We start from the raw sequence: 22,006 nt of genomic DNA on the forward strand, positions 1-22,006 counted from the left end.
CTGATCCTGGAATATGCACTTTAGTACAAAGTCTGTAGGAGCTACTCCACAAACCACCTTCTGAGAGGTGACCCATTTATCAACACTTCAATCGAACTCATCGCCTCCCCTCTGTTAGTTCGTTAAGATGGTCAGAGAAAGGTCCAAATCCACAGTTGCTAGCTAGTTTTATGTCTAAAGGTACTAAGGTACTAGTAGAATACCATGAAATGTACCTCGCTGGACACCCAGGTATGGACAACTCCAGGAGATTCATACAATAGGGCAACACGTGGGAAGGGATCAAAAGGGACATGGAGGAATATGCAGGATGGTGCCATCTGTGCAACACCATCAAAGTGCATCGCCAAGCAGGCCCCAGTCATCTCCACCCTCGGCCACTCGAGAGACTATGTGAAACAGTGGCCGTCTATCTCATGGGACCATACCCGAAGAGCGCCATCTCAACAAAAAAAAACATTAACACAAGACATGGGTCGTGTGCACAAGATTTGGTCACTATTATTTTAAACCCACTGATTCACAGCCACACAAAGTGCGGTCGTGTGCGTGGGAGAAAGGTGGCGCGCCTAGGAGAGAAAAACATTACGGACACATAGCGCAACAGCCAATGACAGCAGAGTATGTTGGGATTTTGGCGAGAGTTTATTTTGTAATGTCATTAGGTGGAAATAAATTTAGCAAGTAACTCCTTGTTAAATACAAATCATCAAAATTGTATGAATAAGTTGTTAGCGATAGATGTATGGTACATTAATAAAATAATTAGGTACCTAATTTCATTTAAAGGTTATTATTTTTGACGTACAAACATCTTAGCTTTGGGTATACGCATATGGTAGCAGTAATTTCGTGAAGATGAAACGGAAGTCGATGACCGGCAAGGTGAAACAAAAATGGCCAACCCATCATAAAACCGAATAAAATTACCTTCGTGAATATTGGGGTTTATACAAAACGTATTGTTTCACGAAATAAAACTTTTGATGTTAAAACTACCCCAGAATATATTTGGAAATTTAAATTGTCATAGTAAAAGGTAATCATAAGTTTTAAAATATCTGAAATAGCTGGCATTACAATTATTATAATATACATATTCTCCTTGCAATATGTAAACGGACTCGGTAGCACAGAGTTAAAGCGCGCGCTTAGTAAACTCGTCATAAGATATTATTTTTTTAACATTATCGTATAATAATAATGTTGAATCAGGTTAATAAGGTTAAAGTTTGTTTGTAGTAATTATTTAGTCTGATTTTAGTCTTTTAGCAAATTAAAACAACAACATATAATTAGTGTTATAATATGTGTTTTAAAAAGTCTCCCGTTAATATTTTAGTAATTCCATGAAAGTGTAACTTCTAACACGTGATAAAAGTTTAAAGTATTAAAATTTTAATGAATTTAAACAAGATATACAGTAAATTAATAAAGTTCCTTGTCGAAAAATTTATTTGCAATACGAATTCTCTCGTTACCGAGGTTAGACGTCTACACATCACTGGCGAGTGCTGAAATACTCGTTCACATTTTTGTTTTTAATGAGATGAATTCAATTGTAAACCATTTTGGCTTTGGTAGTGAGAACAGTTGTAATTGTATGCATAGCCTGTTACGCATTCGCATTTGTTTTTAAATAGTCAACCCGGATATCCGCAGAAACTTGCAGATATATATATTTTTTGTTAAAATGCTTATTTGAAAATGGTTCACACAAGAGCGAGGCGACTGCATAAACGCTCTGCTATGGCTTGGCCTACTGAACGACTTTCCTGCGCTTGACGTCTTCTGCGGAGAGCTTTCATCCCTCCGTCGCCCCTCGTCCACATCCATTACCGCCACTCAGAAACTTTCATAAAGCCTTCAAGAAAGTGACAGTCTATTCTGACGCCGGGACGCCGTAATCCCTTCCACCCCTACACCCCCCGCCAACACCCTCAAGGCGCCACTAGTCGCCGGCGCTAAATGACCCAATTCCATCGACGATTTCCCGGCGCCTCTCGGCGTCGCCATTGTGCCAGCGACCGCGGGACTGTGATTGGGCCTTGTGAGAGCTGGGAGTAGGGGAGGGGGTAAGCGAGGGTTGGTTAGGGGAAGTGGCGCAAGTCGCCTGGGGAATTGAAAGTGGAAGGTTGGCAATGCCCTGGCCTGAGAGTTCACCCCCCTCCCCCACACACACACCACCACTATACCGGCATCTTCTCGAGAGGAACTCTGACTGGGAACCCTCGAGCTTTTTGCCTCTTTTTTTTGTGACAGCCTGAGAAATTTCCCGCACACAACGCCTCCCCTTTTCCGTCAAAGTCGCCACTCCGTGGACCGGCCAATGAGGGAGCTGTCAGCGTGGAAATTCAGACACCGCGACGTCCGGCTAAAACCAGTCGCTGACACTAAGTTCTTCCTCGCTGGAACCCAACTGCGGAGAGTTACTCTGCATGCCAATACTTCATTCGTAACACCAAGAATTCAAAACGGTCAAAAAATCATCAGACAACTAGTTTATTGATAATGTAATATTAAGGTTTGATAATTAGTTGTTTTGAATGACTACATTTAGCAGTGGTGTTTTGGGATATAGTTTTGTGACTGTGTGATACTTAAAGTTTTTATAAAAAAAAACTGTGATATAACGTTTTATTATTATAATAATGAAAGAACAATACTTCGTTTAACATTAAAAACTTGTGTGTGTACACTGTAATTTAATAATATTTTTGTGTAAAATTCAAAAACATACAAGTATGCAGAAATTAAATATGTTTAGTAAATAATAAAAAAATTAAAAAAAAAAGACTGGCACTTGTAAATTATTCACAAATCTCACCAAGACGACAAAAGTTAAATTCATGCCTCAATAAAAATTATTGTTTTTACCACACTTTTTATAGCTTCACCTGTGTTTGTATGAATGAATGAATGAATGAATGGACTATGCAATAAAAATTTCCCATTCAATTTTAACCAATTTTTTGACGTCCGAATGTGTTGAAAATTTGCATACATATAAAGAACCAATGAAAATACATTATTTTGGTGACTTCAGACTTTAGAGTTACGGTTGAGTTTGAGGGGGGGGGGGGGTCAGAGGGTCCAAAAACCTAATTTTCAGCTATGGGTAATAACCATGCCTTTCGTGTATCCTTGAGGTCGGGCCATGGCATGGTGGGAATTTTCCCTGGCGTCGACTTTTACCCTGGAGGAGAGGGGTTAAAGACCCAAAATTCGAAAATTTTAACTATCAATGCTTTTTGGTGAAAAATATGCCCTGTTAAGTTTGGGTTGGGGGGGGGGTGTGGTGGCGGGTAATGCCCCTAAATGTTGAAAATTTATAAATTATATTCCATTCGATTTAGAGTTTTTCCGAGGTCATGTTATGGTGAAAAATTTGCCTTGGCTTTGTCTTTCACCCCCTCTAGGGAAGGGGAGGAGTGTAATGCCACTAACCTTCGATAATTAAAAAAATTATTCTTTTTGATTTAGAGTGTTTCTGAGGACGGATTATAGTGAAAAATATGCCCGGGGTTCGTTAATGGCAATATGGCTACTATATCTGAAATTATCTGGCCACTCTTCCGGCGTGATCGAGTGTATGATACGGACATTCCATTAGGCCGTGTCAATTTCGGCACAGATGGTATACACATAACTAAACCAATAGCTATTCAGTTTCCAAATAAATACAGCTATGTTACTGCTGAAAGGCGAATGTTACTATAAATTCTGAGTTAGGCATCTACGGTGCATAAAATTCAAGGCTGCACTGTATATTATGCAGTTGTTTATTTGGGATCGCGTCTCTTTGCTGCCGGACAGGCTTACGTAGCTCTTAGTCGCGTAAAGTCACTGGATGGTCCCCAGGTAGAATAACTTGATTTCTTTAAGATAAAAAAAAAGTTCCATGTAAAGTTGACGCATTAGCTGAAATGACTACATTACGTAAACATTAATGACTAATTTTAGGTTCACTGTAACAAATAAATTCTTTAATTACTCATATTTAGGATATTTAATTTGTTTTAAAGGCTCGTATTCAATATTTTTTGTGACTAAAAAGAATAAAATAAAATTATAGTTTAAGAACTAAAAAACTTCTTTCATTGTTGAATGTACTTAAATTTAAAAATTAAATTTCATTTAATATTTCTGTCCAATAGCAAAAAATTGTACCACAACTGTGTATAACTTAAATGACTATAACCTAAAACTAGTGATGGAAAATTTAAGACAAATGATATCAAGCAGTCCCTGGGCGTAAGCCCCTCACTTATGGGGAGGGGCTGCTTGCACTCGCAAAAGCGTGACTGTGAAATGTGTTTTTATGTCAAAACTATGACTTATGGAAAACTTTCTGTCTACTTTAACGTTTTCTTTTTATTACATTCATGTAGGCCGAAATATGGGCAGGATATAGCATACGGACACCGCATTCAGATATGACGTGTGGGATAACCCCACGTGCAAAACCCTCGGAGCGCCCTGTTGCGAATCTTACAGATTTGAGCCCTTGTAGCACCCCATTACTAATTTTAAGTTCATTATGGATATTAAGTTCATATATTCATTTCAGTAATGACTTAATCCTAAAATTAGTGATAGCAAATCTGTGACAAATCATGTTATTACTTACATAAAATTTAAGACAAATGACAGTAAACACCCCACATTTTTAGTTATATATAGTTGTGGTTCATTATTTAGCTGTTGGACAAAAAACTTAAATTTAAATTTTATTTTTAATTTTTAGTTCATTCAACGACAAAAGTGTTTTTTAACTATATTTTTTTTTTATGTTTAATGTAGTGAAATTTTTCAGGCTTCTTTTATTTCCCTCAACAAAACATTTTGTCATTCCATTTTTATATCCGTATCTAATGAACTAGGGTAAATGAAATGCAAAACGCATATTTATGCCTTTTTTACTATTTTTGTTAACATATTTTTCTTAAATCAAACCAAATTCGCATAAATAAGTGTAGTGCTACTTAATACTCTTATTTAAATTTATATATATTTTAATTTATTTATATATGTATATATGGCTTTAATTTATGAGATTATACTTGTTCATTTATGTGATGTTACTACCACTCTGGTTCGGGCCATAAATAATGGTAGTAATATTAATTATTTTTACTTGGGCGCCTACTCTGGTTGCTATTCTAATTCTACTGTATAATATGTATTGATACACAGATAGAACAATAAAATTTCATTTATATTTATTTAGTGTCAGTGACCTATAGTAGTTTGAAAACATCCACTGGATGTATTATAAAAGGCACAGGAAACCAAATAACAAAATAATTGCTGATCAGGGTTACTACCTAAATAATATAAACAAATTCCAATCTTGTTAGTAAGAAACTTTATATACGTATCTAATATCGCGTACAGAAATAATTTATATAAATGTAGTTCTCATAGAATGCACATAGGCACAAATATAAAAAGACCTTTGTACTATTGAACTTAAAATTATAAATTAAAAAAAAAACTGGTTTCATTTAACAAAACATGGCTTAGAACAACTTTACCGGCCTTAAATTGCTTATAGTTGGGAACATAAAAGAGTTCTGTGTAAAGTTATTACAATTTCAAAGAAATAAATTCACTAGATTTCATAAATGTTTATTTTTCTGATCTGTTATCACTTTCTCTCAAATTATTATTCAATTTAATTACAAGTGTAGGGTTTCTACTCGTAATTGCCCGACTAGTTAGCCTCAGCGTGACACGAGACTCCACTTTTTTGGACTTCTGGGGAGGAAAAATAAAATTAACTTGATAGTTATGCCCTTAAAGACAGTGTGATGGTTTCTCAGTAAAATGTTTAAACACTAACAAATCAGTGAGAACCAGCATTTTGTTATCATAAAATACGTAAATAATAGTTTTATTTCTCGGGTTTTCTTTAGAATACAATTGAACTATTCAAAATGACATTATTTTACAATAAATGCTGCCAAAATATTTACAACACTTACTGCGTAGAAACGTAGGTTGTACATTCCTATTAATAAAACTCTTTGTAGAGTTTCCCTAGTTTTAAACACTGTACTAGGCTTATAGTACTTTAACAGAAAATTTGAAGTGATTTTTGCTAAAAAGATCATGACTGTACACGGAAATTTATATCGAAGCACTATATAAATAAACAGTTTCGAATTGCCCGTTCTGACTCTTTTAGTCACACCGGAAAGTTGGTTTTTTTTTTTACTGTTGCAGTCTCAATTGACGAACGACTAAAGCAACAGGGACAGTTGTTTGTTTAACAGCCAGCCACTTGGCACGACTAGGAGAAATTTGGTACGAGAGAAGGGATGCTTGGTGAGGAAAAAAAATATATAAACCTTTTTCCTTTTTTTTTTTTAATCTATTCTCGCATGGCGCATCCCCGGAGATGTTTGCAGTTTTCTGCTCCTCATCCAATTTCATCTTCTCGGGACCCGCCGAGGAGCATGAGGCGTCGCCCGCGCAGGAGACGCCGAGAGAAGGGTCGAAGAGACGGCCAGAAGAAGAAGGGGGTGGAGGGGGTGGCCCGAGTCACGACAGCAGCGGAAACAAAGAAGAAGCCGCGCGAGAAAGACAAGAGCTCGAGATACCCCGGGCCTCCGCGATGTTCTCCTTCATTCCCCCTCGTTCCACGTTTCGTTTCTTGGGCTGTTGGATTATTCCCGCCCCCTCACCAACCCAATTCCTCTCGTCTATTCCGTTCCCACAGTGATTTTCGTGTTCACGTCGGGACGTCGGGTCGGAACTGGAAGCTGGTGGCCAACCCCTTCCCGCCCATTTTACCCCCTTCCCCTTCCACACCGCCTCCCTTCAAGACGATCGCCCGATCTCAGTTCCACGCGGCAGTGGACCACACACGGGCCTTGCCGCCATCTCCCGACGTCCCTCCTGACTTGAAATACCGGGAGCAACTGCTGCAACAGTGATTCCTAACTATGGAACTATCTGTTATATAGTATAATGCGAGAATTCTTAAAAAAAAAAGTTTTAAAAAAGGGACTTGAAGTATATGACTATAATTTTTTTTTGATGATACAAATTTATTTTTCTTTTTCATTCGTAAACAAAATAAAACCAAACTCATCCAGTTATCACAACCTCAGCTGTAAATTCCAAAATATTAATATAAAACTTACTTATATATCAAATTGAAATTTAGATTCCCTGATGTATCATAGACTGATTTTTTTTGGGTTCTATTTGCTTTTTTATTAATACGCGCCCTGCTAACGCTTCAGAGGTGAAATTTCGGAATATAACTAATATCAAAAGAAAAATTTTGGTGTTCTCTATAATTATTTTCAATTTATATCTTGAGATTTTTTGGTTAGTTAATAAATATATATGTTCTTATAATAAAACCATATTTACAAACCTGTTTCCCTCTTAAATGTAAAATATATTTTAAAAATTGTAAAATCTCACTGCTCTTTTTATCATATTATATTTTTGTGTTTATTTTCTTACCTTACCTTGGTTTGCTTCAGAGATTTGATTATATTTTAAATCTAAAACTAACCCTCTTCATTCCCTTTGCAATAAAATTACTTAAAATGATTAAAAAACCTATGAAAATCATAATATAATAATTATTCATGCTCAGTTTCCTAACTACCGCTAAATTGTTTTCGGAGTAATGATTTTTTACAATTGAAACTGACTTACCGCCTTTTCATTCCTTTTACCGTTAAATTTGGAGAAATTAATTCTTTGTAATTGATATTTTTATTCATACTTAGTTTAATAGCCCCCGCATGATTTGCTGCGGAGATGTGATTTTTATGATAATAAGGTTAATATATTTAGAAATACCTTGAAAGTTATATTATCAAAAAGGGGTAATATACAATTGATTGTGGTTTATTCTCAGTGTTTTAATTATAAGTATAGCAGATTTAGAAGAATGTTTTTCTCTTCACTAAACAAAAATTAATCCTTTTTTCACCCCATTGTGGTTGATATTTGATCGAATTAAAACATATATTAGCATTTTATATATGTTTGTTATAAGTAGCTAAAAAAACTAGTTATACTGGATTATCTTCGAAAAAAAAATTAATTTTTGAAGCCATATTTGCTACATTATATCCGCGTTATGTTAAAATTTCTGTAAATATATACAGCTTAGTGTTTGAATTAGCCAAAGACTTAACTAACAAAATGAAGTTTTTTTCAAAATGCAATATATTGTTTTTAATTGATAGAGGAACAAAGAGACAGATAATCAGAAAATCAAAGAAACAAAAACAATTAAATAAAAACCAATGTAAAACAAAAATTTTTATTTTTTATTCATAAATTTTTTAAAAGTTATTTGCAACAATTTTATCATAAAATTCAATAATGCACAGACTTTTAATAAAGAGCGTTTAAATTACTTGTATTGATAAAATTACCCTCATTTTAACTTCATAGTAACGAATTTCCATTGATAAATAACTCACTCCGAAACTTATAGTGTTTGTTGCTCATGCTCTGTTAATATAGTTACCATAGGCTCTATAAGTTCTCTTTACAATTTGTTTCTGCAAAACTAAATACACACCTTAATATTGATTTTCCGAAAATGGTATGAAGTTATAAGATTCTGTTTTACTATTTTTAAACAATATTTTAACATTCATTTGTTTTATTTTGGGAACATGACTTTATCGTATAACAATAATTGGCCTTGTTTTTTTTTTTTTCCTTTAGGGGTAAAATTCCGTTATAATCTACAAATTAGTGACTGAGTTTATCACAAGTATCAAAAAAACTTTCAGTTAAATATTTTCAATACTTTTAGAGTGATGCCGAAATAAACAATAAAATAAACAAAGATACAAAAATTTAAATATTTTAATACCTTGGATATTTGATTTTAAAATATTGTAAAATCCATTCAGTGTGGTGCTTTTTTAAATAAATAAATCCAATGCCCCAACGTTTTAATTAAAAACCATTTTTATTATTACAAATGGTAAGTATAGGAAATAATATGATTCAAACAAAACGTTCATTGCATCACATATCACCCTAAAACGTTTTGGACTTATAATACATACTTTCATTGCGATACCATAATATTGGCATCATTCAGAGTAAAGGTTAGAATACCTGCGGATGACACGATGGTAGTATATGATTCCATGAAAATACAACGTGACGTTGACCCACCAACGTTTTATTAGATAGGATTTTATCTCCAGAACCTTTTGGTTTGGAAAATATTTACTCCGGATGTACAGAATCAATTTGAATAGTAAGTATTATATGGAAATCAAACAAGCATTCGTTTCACAGACTACATTTCCAGCTCTGAAATCCTCTTTCCTAGGACAATATATAAACTGATCTCTATTATACAATCGTATCACATCACAATCTGCTTTATTGATTCATGTTTTTTTTTGTCTTTCCATTTACCCAATTAAAAATTTGAACCAAAAGATTTTTTTTAAAAACCCAATTCATACCAAAAACAATGTTTCACTGGTTCGTAATCTTGAGTTCATTGATACAGTCTTATATATTTTCGTTTTTCTTTTTAACCCTTGCCAAATTTATGAAATTCATTGTAATACTGAATTAATTTCCTTGCCACAATACATGTTAAATTCTTCTTGTATTTAACGCTCTTTTCTTACCAAGAGATTGGAGATAGTGTCCTCATTAGTAACGCATATTTTAATTAACATTATGGTACAATTGGGCCTTTCCTGTCTTGTACTAAGATAGGGTAAGCTTATTTCTCGGATTACTGAAAATACACATGCAAATTTTTTTCTTCGGTGTCAGCAATTATGTTAGCCGGCATGGGTTCTAACCGAGTATCTTAAAGTCTATTAAATAAGATAAAAAAAATTTAAACAATTTTTAGTTAATTTTTTTAGTCCAATTTAGTGACAGCTATAATGGCAGCCGTGACTTTAACAATATGGCTCAATCCAAGACAGCGGTCAAAAATTAGTACAATCCAAAATGACCACCCTCAATTTTTTTGTTTGCTCTAGGTGAAAATTATAATTGAAGTACAAAATGTCTTCCAATTTATCATATTGTTTCGTATTTCTGTGTCAACATTCAAGGTAATGATTCAAGGTCAAGGCCAAAATGGAGATCAGTCTTTCATGTGCTCTTTGTTCCACACCCAGCACCTTTATCCTGACTATAAATTTATGGACACGCTTTGCAACCTTGAAATTGTTTTTTTTTTAACCTACATCTGCAGTTGAAGAAAAAAGGGCTTCATGTTTTAAAATTTCAGTCTAGTAAATGTTATTGATTACTTGGAAAACCCGTCTTCTCTGGCCACTGAGCATTGAGCTGTCGTACAGTATTTTGTAGAGAGAGGAAGACCACGTTTGGAGACCAGGTACTGAGAAATACGAATCCATTGTCTAACCGCAGCACTACCTTGCTCTGAAACACTCGCTCAGAGTAACACGCTCAGGTATTTAGAAAAATTTTCTCACTTTCGGCCAAGTTGTTTTAATTGAAGACAATTTCGCCAGTTTCAGTTGAGTAGAGTACCTCGCTGTTATAGCTTAGGTAGCGATTTTAAGTCCCACATCACTCATGTGCAATAAGGTTTAGCACTTTCGCATAAGTCAAACAAGTTACTTTTTCTAGAAACCAATTATGCAATTATAATTAATCAATGCACGTTTATCAAAACTTTTTTCAATTTAACTCAAAACTAATTACATTCTGGTCATAACACAAGGAATAAATTAAGTTTTATTGGTCTTCTACGCATCCAATGACCTCAGAATTAGATGAAGAAAAAACAATCCTTGTTTAACCTCTTTCCCAAATGTAAATATTAAAATTTTTTGTCAATAATATTAAATAAATTCATATTTTTTTAATACAGATATTTTTGAAACGATTGACATATTTTCTAAAAAGGCAACACTTACAACTTGCAGGACAGAGTGAGATAGCACCGTATAAAAAAAACTGTTTTTGAAATGACAGAGTAATCGGCTTTGAATACTGATCTGACCACTCTAATCTCATTTATTCCTGCTTAAAGTACGTATTTATTCCCAGCATATAATAAGAAGGCTCTTTGATAGCAGTTTTTGAAATTTCCTCGTTAACGCCTTTGATTTTTGTTGTAATGTGATGACTCTATTGACTTCCATCTTTATTAGACATCAAAGAAAAAAAATATTAATATATGTACAACTTATTCGAATAAGAACGTGAGATATATCATTTGACTCATTTTCATAGTTTTTAGCATAACGTAAACGCATGCATGATAAAAATTAAAAAAAATATTTTTTTTAAAGAAAAACAGAGCTTTTATTGATAAATATAATAGTAAAATTCATCAATACTTATAAACATAGTTACTTGGAACCGCCAGAGAAAAACAAATTACCTGTTAGAATTTAGTGGTAAATATCTTTATTATCATTACATTTTTAATTTAGCGTTTAAGAATAGTTTGGGCTGTAATCGATAATCCTGCAAACAGTCTGCATAAATTAAGGTGTAAAAGCTCAAAAACCCGATGAAAAATTATAGGCATGCCGTGGTCAAAGGAAAGAAACAGATACTCACACACGACATGCATGTGCTTGGCGACCACCTCGGTGTGGAATGACGGCGCATCAGCCGACACCTCGCAGCGGTACTTGCCCGCCAGGTCCATCTGTACATCGCGCAGCACCACCTGCTTGGCGCCCGAGCGGCTCACCTGCAACCACATGCATGTGTGTAGTGAGCACTAGTCACTGCAGCACTCCCAGACACAGACTCAGGTGCTAGCGATAATACCAGTGTTCAAGGACTGCGCTTCAGCCGACACCTCACAGCGGTACTTGCCCGCCAGGTCCATATGCACATCGCGCAGCACCACCTGCTTGGCGCCCGAGCGGCTCACCTGCAACCACATGCATGTGTGTAGTGAGCACTAGTCACTGCAGCACTCTTAGACACAAGCTCAGGTGCTAGTGATCATCCCAGTGTTCAAGGACTGCGCTTCAGCCGACACCTCACAGCGGTACTTGCCCGCCAGGTCCATCTGCACATCGCGCAGCACCACCTGCTTGGCGCCCGAGCGGCTCAACTGCAACCACATGCATGTGTGTAGTGAGTACTAGTCACTGCAGCACTCTTAGACACAAGCTCAGGTGCTAGTGATCATCCCAGTGTTCAAGGACTGCGCTTCAGCCGACACCTCACAGCGGTACTTGCCCGCCAGGTCCATCTGCACATCGCGCAGCACCACCTGCTTGGCGCCCGAGCGGCTCACCTGCAACCACATGCATGTGTGTAGTGAGCACTAGTCACTGCAGCACTCTTAGACACAAGCTCAGGTGCTAGTGATCATCCCAGTGTTCAAGGACTGCGCTTCAGCCGACACCTCACAGCGGTACTTGCCCGCCAGGTCCATCTGCACATCGCGCAGCACCACCTGCTTGGCGCCCGAGCGGCTCACCTGCAACCACATGCATGTGTGTAGTGAGTACTAGTCACTGCAGCACTCTTAGACACAAGCTCAGGTGCTAGTGATCATCCCAGTGTTCAAGGACTGCGCTTCAACCGACACCTCACAGCGGTACATGCCCGCCAGGTCCATCTGCACATCGCGCAGCACCACCTGCTTGGCGCCCGAGCGGCTCACCTGCAACCACATGCATGTGTGTAGTGAGTACTAGTCACTGCAGCACTCTTAGACACAAGCTCAGGTGCTAGTGATCATCCCATTGTTCAAGGACTGCGCTTTAGCCGACACCTCACAGCGGTACTTGCCCGCCAGGTCCATCTGCACATCGCGCAGCACCACCTGCTTGGCGCCCGAGCGGCTCACCTGCAACCACATGCATGTGTGTAGTGAGTACTAGTCACTGCAGCACTGTCAGACACAGACTCAGGTGCTGCCGGTCATCCCAGTGTTCAAGGACTGCGCTTCAGCCGACACCTCACAGCAGTACTTGCCCGCCAGGTCCATCTGCACATCGCGCAGCACCACCTGCTTGGCGCCCGAGCGGCTCACCTGCAACCACATGCATGTGTGTAGTGAGCACTAGTCACTGCAGCACTTTTAGACACAAGCTCAGGTGCTAGTGATCATCCCAGTGTTCAAGGACTGCGCTTCAGCCGACACCTCACAGCGGTACTTTCCCGCCAGGTCCATCTGCACATCGCGCAGCACCACCTGCTTGGCGCCCGAGCGGCTCACCTGCAACCACATGCATGTGTGTAGTGAGCACTAGTCACTGCAGCACTCTTAGACACAAGCTCAGGTGCTAGTGATCATCCCAGTGTTCAAGGACTGCGCTTCAGCCGACACCTCACAGCGGTACTTGCCCGCCAGGTCCATCTGAACATCGCGCAGCACCACCTGCTTGGCGCCCGAGCGGCTCACCTGCAACCACATGCATGTGTGTAGTGAGTACTAGTCACTGCAGCACTCTTAGACACAAGCTCAGGTGCTAGTGATCATCCCAGTGTTCAAGGACTGCGCTTCAGCCGACACCTTACAGCGGTACTTGCCCGCCAGGTCCATCTGCACATCGCGCAGCACCACCTGCTTGGCGCCCGAGCGGCTCACCTGCAACCACATGCATGTGTGTAGTGAGCACTAGTCACTGCAGCACTCTTAGACACAAGCTCAGGTGCTAGAGATCATCCCAGTGTTCAAGGACTGCGCTTCAGCCAACACCTCACAGCGGTACTTGACCGCCAGGTCCATCTGCACATCGCGCAGCACCACCTGCTTGGCGCCCGAGCGGCTCACCTGCAACCACATGCATGTGTGTAGTGAGTACTAGTCACTGCAGCACTCTTAGACACAAGCTCAGGTGCTAGTGATCATCCCAGTGTTCAAGGACTGCGCTTCAGCCGACACCTCACAGCGGTACTTGCCCGCCAGGTCCATCTGCACATCGCGCAGCACCACCTGCTTGGCGCCCGAGCGGCTCACCTGCAACCACATGCATGTGTGTAGTGAGTACTAGTCACTGCAGCACTCTTAGACACAAGCTCAGGTGCTAGTGATCATCCCAGTGTTCAAGGACTGCGCTTCAGCCGACACCTCACAGCGGTACTTGCCCGCCAGGTCCATCTGCACATCGCGCAGCACCACCTGCTTGGCGCCCGAGCGGCTCACCTGCAACCACATGCATGTGTGCAGTGAGCACTAGTCACTGCAGCACACTCAGACAGACTCAGGTGCTGCAGGTCATTCCAGTGTTCATGGACTGCGCTTCAGTCGAACCCTCACAGCGGTACTTGCCCGCCAGGTCCATCTGCACATTTCGCTAAACCACATGCTTGGCGCCCGAGCAGCTCACCTGCAACCACATGCATGTGTGTAGTGAGCACTAGTCACTGCAGCACACTCAGACAGACTCAGGTGCTGCAGGTCATTCCAGTGTTCATGGACTGCGCTTCAGTCGAACCCTCACAGCGGTAATTGCCAACCAGGTCCATCTGCACATCGCGCTTAACCACATTATTGGCGCCCGAGCAGCTCACCTGCAACCACATGCATGTGTGTAGTGAGCACTAGTCACTGCAGCACTCTCAGACACAGACTCAGGTGCTGCCGGTCATCCCAGTGTTCAAGGACTGCGCTTCAGCCAACACTTCACAGCGGTACTTGCCCGCCAGGTCCATCTGCATTTCGCGCTAAACCACATGCTTTGGCGGGAGTGGCTCACCTGCATCCACAGACGCCGTCAGAGCAAGATTATAATGTGTTTGAAGCACTCTCATGCACACACATTTATTTGCTGGCGACACCTTGTGTGGCTTCCCGTGTAACAAAAGCTTTAAGGTGTACTGCTACAGCTGGCCATATTGACGACTTATTTGGGTGTAACTAGACAGCCGTCAACACTAATTTTATTTGTTTTCAATGGGTTTCAGGTGACATCTGGATAAAGTAACGATACGCGCAGATGTAATGTGACAACAGTCAACAGCAAAAGCAGCTGTTCTTAGCAATCTAGGCAAGAACTCCAGGACAGCTCTCTACAGAGTGCGCAAGGATAAAACTATAAGAAAAGAAACTACTTCTTTAACATGGCAACCGTACTCCGTGTTACAGCAAGTGGTATGGAATAACTTCGCCCCGAGGTGTTTTGGGGTTAATTATTAGCAAATGCACGCATAGATGAGGCATTTGCAATGCTAAGATGAATTTTTAACGTGAAAACATGTATTTTTTAAAAAGGCTTCTATTCTAAGGTCCTGCCAGAAATAGCGATGAACCGCTTTGTTGTCGCACAAAAATTTTACAATATCTCGCGCTTCAAGGGTTGTATTGCCAAGTGTTTTATTTATTCTGAAAAAAGAACATCGCATGTTGCCTATTAGTCCACTCACACCCTCGTGCGACTACGTCATTGAGCGGGGAGGGGGTTGATATAGAGCCTCAAAATTCACTCTGCGTGACCAAAGAATTAGTCATAGCTCCACAACGGAAATGGATGCGCTAGTCATTTGTTCGTCACCGTGTGGATATTGAGGTGCTCGAAATGTTAGCTAAGAAGGAAAAAAAAGGTGGCTAAATGAAAAGTTGTGTTGGGTGTCAGATTACAAAACGTTCTAAAAGCGCTTGTTTCAAGAAATGCCGCGCAATTACAGAAGTCTTCAGCGCCAGAGGCAGCGGGAACTTGCTCGAGGCTCAGGCAGGATCGCACTGAATTAAGCTAACCCCAAAATTTATAAACAGAACGGGTGAGGCACCTTCGTGAGCGCCGCGGACTTGAAGCGTTGGGCGCTGTTGCAGGGCCTCCGATTGCGTTCACCAGCACAGAGACTAGGCTCGCTGAAATCAACTCGAACTGTGAAGATCCGATTCAGATGGACGAAGAAAAGCAAATGAAACACATGAAGCTGATACGCGGGGCAATATAGACTCTCATATTCTTAAGGATCCCGATACAAGTCTACAGCCAAATGAGCTCATTCCATACGAGCGCCCGGACACTACCGCACGCTATGGCAGCGCGCTAATAATCATGTTAGGAGCCAGTTTGTCGGGAATGAACTCGGGTACACGTATAGCATATGCGATAGATTATGGTTTAAGAAATATCTAAAGCTTATAAATGCGCCCGTGGCAGCTTTGGTCGCCACACACTTTCCAGGCGAGAAAGTGGTCAACTTAGAGCTCTGCAACAAATTTCTCAGATCGCGCAAAACAGGCAACATTCCGACGACAAGCAGAAGTAATACCTACGTCTATCCACCCAAGCCCAATTATTTACCCAAGCTCAACCTATCTTTTCGAGAATTCCTTACATGCAGATACATCGTTTACGCCGCGAGGGAAGCTATGGTGTTGTGGGGTACGTGATAAATCTGCCCGTAAACGTTCAGACTATGGTACGCTGCCTGCTGTAGCTGACGAGATTTTAGAGTCAGTTTATCCTCTAGACGCAAACAGGGAAACCGTGATGTACAAATATTCCTACAATAAAAATACTAATTTAGGAATCCTACAAATATGTGGTGAAAGAACCACAAGTAGTGACATACTTCTTAAAAATATTTACAACGTAAATAAGGAACTTGCAAAACTTTAACATTTTCTCGTAAGGCACTATTTTTAGCTTACGTAACATTAGACAGACAGATGAGAATGCGTATTTAAATAGGGCTTGAAAATATTTACTATAACTACCAAATCCAACGTTTTCCTTGATAAGCCAGTATAGGAAATGTTAATACAAACTCACATTAACTACACAAAACGTAATATACATGTTTTGAAATAGTTGATTAGTAGAACTATTTGAAGTAAAGAAGCAAACGTGAAACAATAAAAGCACTTTTACAAAAAGAGTAAACGTATGTGTTTTTTACCATTATAAGCGGTTGTGTACATTCTTTGCAAAAGATACCTTAATTTCTTACTACTTAAATTTTTCTAGTGAAGTTTATCACACTGTAAAAATGGGTAAATTTACACATTTATTTTCAGTTTATTTTTATTTTTTGACGTGAAGTTCGAAAAAGCACATGCAGTTTGTGTATGTTTACACAATCCTTGTGTACAGTTACCACGGTGTAATTCTTCATCTAATATAAATTTTTTTTTGTTCTAAAAACTGAACATTGGGATAAAAATATACTTTTCGTGTAAATTAACACTTATTCTGATAATTTTACACCAAAAATGTCCTTGTAAACGTACACCAACATAAAATTAACTGAAATACTGTGCTTTGGTAATGATACACGGAAACGGTTTTACACAAATTTTACAAAATCAGTCCGTAGTTAAACTCTGTCACAAGTTAAATTCATTCAATTTATCCTTGTGTAATGTTCCCACTTTATAGTGTAATTGTATAAATAATGTTAGGCTATATTATTCAAATTAAACATTAATATAAAACTTGTCAGTGAAAATTAACAACGCTTTTGATGGTTTTAAAACCCAAAATATTCTAGGAATATTACATTAACTTTAAGTAAAATAACTCTCTGCGTTTTGGTAATAATATGCCAACCTGGTGATTGTAATTTTACACAAGCAGTATGCCTTTAATAAACTTTCAACATGTGTTAACTTACTTAATTATAACCTCGTGTGCCAACGCTGTAAAAGAAAAAAGTTTCTTTTAACATTCGAATGAGTATTTTTTATATGAATATATGGGTAATTTATGAACATCAATTGTGAATAATTTTGATGTGCATTGTAACCAAGAGACTAAAGTATACAACAAACCATAACTAAAAAAAATTTCGAGTTCTTGTATTTTACACAAAAGTAAGTGTAAAAAAGAAACTTTGTTGGTAAGTATAAAATTAATAAAATATATTTTACTGATTATTTTGGTAAAAATACAGTTGCAGTGTAGTAGTTACTTTACATGTCTAATCGTGTCAAATCACTCATTCATCATTGCTTAATTCATCCATTATTGAAGTAAAATAACACTGAACCTAGTGAAAAATTACCCATATTAAGATATAATAGCTGTAACTAAAGCAAGTGGAAATAGCATTCTTGGAAGCTGTTTTTTTAAATTAAAAAAATGCGAATAAAACAAAAGTAATATAAACACGCAGTCGACGACTTTCCAATAATGATAATGGCTTTTTAGGGACGTATATATATGTAATAAATTCTAAGTTTATAAAAATAATTTCATTCTAAAATACTAACTTGTTATGTCGACTAATGGAAAAGGTCGTTGCTTTCAAAACACGAGATAAGCATATATGATTATGAGTCATACCTGCACCATAGAATTCGGGATGTTATAAAAGTATCTACAAGAAGCCACACTAGCGACACATAGTAGCGAACCACAAGATCTTTCATGATGACATGCAAAGTGCAAAATTGAGTTATAATTTTTTTGAAACACTTATAGAGCAGCGTAATTTTACAAAGTCAAAAATTACTTTATTTTACACCATGTTACACACAAATACAATACAATATATAAGTTAACATTAAAAATTTTATATTTACTCATCTAAACTGTGTAAAATTACGCATAGAGTGTATAGTGATTTTTAATTCTAAATAGTTAAATCAGCTGTCAGTGATGTGTAAAATTACACATACTTGTTGGTATTATTTTACAACAAACATGTGTATATTAATATACCTGTGTAGGTTAAAATACACTTACACATGTAGGGTAAAAATACACCTACATCAGTGGAGATACAGCTGCCACCTACATCGGTGTAAAATTATACGCATATAAAGAGCGTAGCTTCTTGAGGATTTGTGTTTAATATATTATTTAATAATACTTGTTTCATAGTGTCAATTTAACTATCCTTTCTAGCGAGATACTTCAAAGCATTAAAACAAAGTTATGGCGTTAGCCTTTATGCAGCTACGGTTCTTATTGATTACTAAATACTAACCAAAGTGACTTCACATTTAGAACAATTAATCATTTCATATACTGAGACCTCCATTGTTTTCATACGGTTTTTTTTTTGTGCTTTTGTTGCTTGCGTTATCAAAAAAGAAATGTTATCACATCCAGCAGTTTCTCGCGACCAACCAGAGGCATTTCCGAAGGAGGTAGTTTATTGACCAGTTGCACCATTCCACGCTTCCATCCGCGAGCCAATGTTTTAAGTCCAAGAATGATCCAAGGATCTTTCCTCCAAACGTTACCTAAAAAAATACTGAGATTACACAAACTTTGTGTGAGTGGAATATAGCTCATACATTTCCAATCTGCGACAACAGGCAGCAGCACTGTCGAAGAAGTGTTAGGTGCATCTCTATTGGTGGACTTGACTGATATGTATCGCTACAATCTATTGTGTCACGGTGATCAAATGGTTGATGTGATTGCCGCAAGATAGCACAAATATTCTCTACCTAATGTTTTGAATTTTAATAACGATTGAAAACACATAATGGTTTTTTAAAGTTAATAGAAAATTAAGAATTTGGAAATTTGTAGCCCTTATGTTTTGACTAATAAAGCCCTTTTATTTAATATGGAAAGTAATCAAGACGAAATAAAATCTTTAAATTTAAATAAACTAACAAGTATTTGAAATATTTTTAATATGGATATTTCGTGGGAGGTAAGGTTGTTACACTATAAAAAGTAAAATTGTCATACGTGTGTTGTATATGATCTGAAACTTACTAAAAAAAAACGCTAATATTTACTGCTGATTAAAAATAATCAACCTGAATAAAGTCCGTGAAAATTCCGGCCATGTCGTCTTACGCTGTGTCGATCAAGATCATAGCTATGAACCGACCCGAGAGACGGTTCACATAGAAGATCCGTTCAGCGCTCACAACTCATTGGTGCGACAGAAATTGGTCGAACGATGATCAAGCAAGCTTGTTGTGACTAGAGATCACGTCTGATCTTCTATGGTGCAACTGGTAACGAGACGCAAGATCAGATGTGGTACTGATGTTTCTTGCAGAACTCTAATCGACGTCAAACTGGGTTTCCGCCGTTCATTAACGCCCCCTAGTTACTTCAGACGCACGCGCGCACTAATCCATTAGGGCGTTTCTTCCAGTTGTTTTGTTTCTTGCGCGGTGACGGAGACGAAGTCAAACGCCAGAGTCTCGCGACCCTGCTAAGGCACGGATCTCGGCCGGGGTTAATTGATACTAATGAGATTCTCGCCCTTCGCGCCATGGCCTCGTGTTTGGAGGCGGGTGCTCGCTGCTCGAGTGCAGTTCGCATCGCGAATATCAAGTTATTAAATCACTAATTACCTCCGAGGAAAACCTACTTCCCCTCGCACAAAAGGAGAGCAGGGTTATTATTCATGCTGTCACGCTGGGAAAGAATAAGTGCCTCCCGCTGATCTTGTTATTTCTCTCTGATGAAAATAGAGCGAGTGTGTTTCTCTACACGATTTCAGAAGCAAACTGAAAAGCAAAACAAAGTAAAACAAAACAAATTAATGCACAATTGCAACATGAAAATATTCGTGTCACACAAAATAACTAAAACGCCTAAAAGGCGTAGGTACATTTCGAAGTTCCTATTTCTTATAAATATTATTTGGAAAGTTATATAAACTTTGGTAACATTTTAATAACTTAGTATTCATTAAATCTTTATGTTCTCCAATTTTACAGAATGATCGATTAAACATTTTCTCATTTTCCACGCAGCATAAAATATTATGATAGTTTTTAACTGAATTCACGCAACACTGAATAGATAAAAACGAATTTCATCATGCCAATTAGGTAGTTATTAATTTTTTTTTAACCTTCTACAATTATTTTCATCTCTTCCACTAATAAAGTGGTCGCATAAAAATTTGCTTAGCATGAAGGTTTAAGATACTATTTAAATGGTTTAAAATAAATATCGAACGAGTTTTATAATATGAAAGATTTTAATTGTTTAATTTCAAACACTGTTTTTAACGTAATAATACGCTTCATAAAAAATTGTTTGAGCCAACTTTTTAGATAAAGTTTAAGATTCATATAATAAATTATAACGGATTTGATAGTTTACATATTTAAAAATAAATTATTATTGTTTTTACTTTTAACCCTTCTTAATTACATCCCTTGCAATAATGGTGGTTGCATAAAAATTTATTTTAACCTAAGTTTAGAAAGTCAAACAAAAATAATAATGGATTCATTAGTGTACATGGTAGGGAAGTTTTATTAAAATTCTTATTCTAATCCTAGGTTTTTTTACCCTTTGTTATAATGCTTTAAAAAATAAAAAAAATAAAAATGATTCAGACAAAATTTCTAGACAAAAATAATAACATTTAAAAAAATTAACTGATTTGATGGTGTGCCCACGAAGGGAGGTATAGATTTTGTTTTTCTCCAGCCCTTGATTTTTCCGCACCATGCAGTAATGTTTGGTCGTAAAAAAAATATTTTATACAAAAGTTGTAGATAATAATTGATGTTTTTTTTAATAAATTAGAACGGATTTAATAGTGTACATGGTACGAAAATTGGTTACATTTAATATACCCCTATGATTTTCAAACCATTGCAGCAAAGGTACGTCTTAAAACATTTTTCTGGACAAAAGTTTTAGAAAACAATATAAGATTTGCAAGCAATTTGAAATAATTCTTGGGTGTACCTATAAAAATAGTTATGATTTTTTTTCTTCCTTCCTTTGTTATTTTCATCCCTTTCAGTTATTGTTGGTCACATCAAAAAATTATTTCTAGATGGTTTTTCATATTAATATTGCGAGTTATTATCCGTTCCAATATTAGTTATAGTAAAGGAGTTGTAGCGGTTATTCTAATATTCATAAAAACTTCCCCATTTTCACCCCTTAGATCGGCTATTGCCCATTAAGGAACTCGACCGAGATTTTCCATTACTATGTTTAATGTATCAGTTTGGAAGTGATTTGTTAAAAATTACGGCAATTATCGTGTCCATATAAATGTGATATATATAGATGTATAAATATATACATAATTTTTTTTAAGTTGACGTTGGTTTTGGGATCTAAGGACCATGAAAGGAGAAACACATAAAATTTTTCTGGAAGTCACACCATTGTAACGGCTACAACAGGTA

At 37.5% G+C, this 22,006-nt stretch overlaps 1 protein-coding gene across 1 annotated transcript in view; it reads right to left on the reverse strand.

Annotated features, from left to right (window-relative positions):
* The window catches only part of LOC134534412 (uncharacterized), a 288,355-nt gene that overhangs the window by 237,220 nt on the left and 29,129 nt on the right, over positions 1-22,006 (reverse strand). The window contains exon 3 of the mRNA XM_063372876.1: positions 11,569-11,704. Coding sequence (XP_063228946.1) covers positions 11,569-11,704 — 136 coding nt within the window. The remainder of the gene's footprint in view (positions 1-11,568; positions 11,705-22,006) is intronic.

The sequence above is a fragment of the Bacillus rossius genome, chromosome 7 (genome assembly GCF_032445375.1).
Source record: "Bacillus rossius redtenbacheri isolate Brsri chromosome 7, Brsri_v3, whole genome shotgun sequence".
In the NCBI taxonomy this organism is placed as follows: domain Eukaryota; kingdom Metazoa; phylum Arthropoda; class Insecta; order Phasmatodea; family Bacillidae; genus Bacillus; species Bacillus rossius.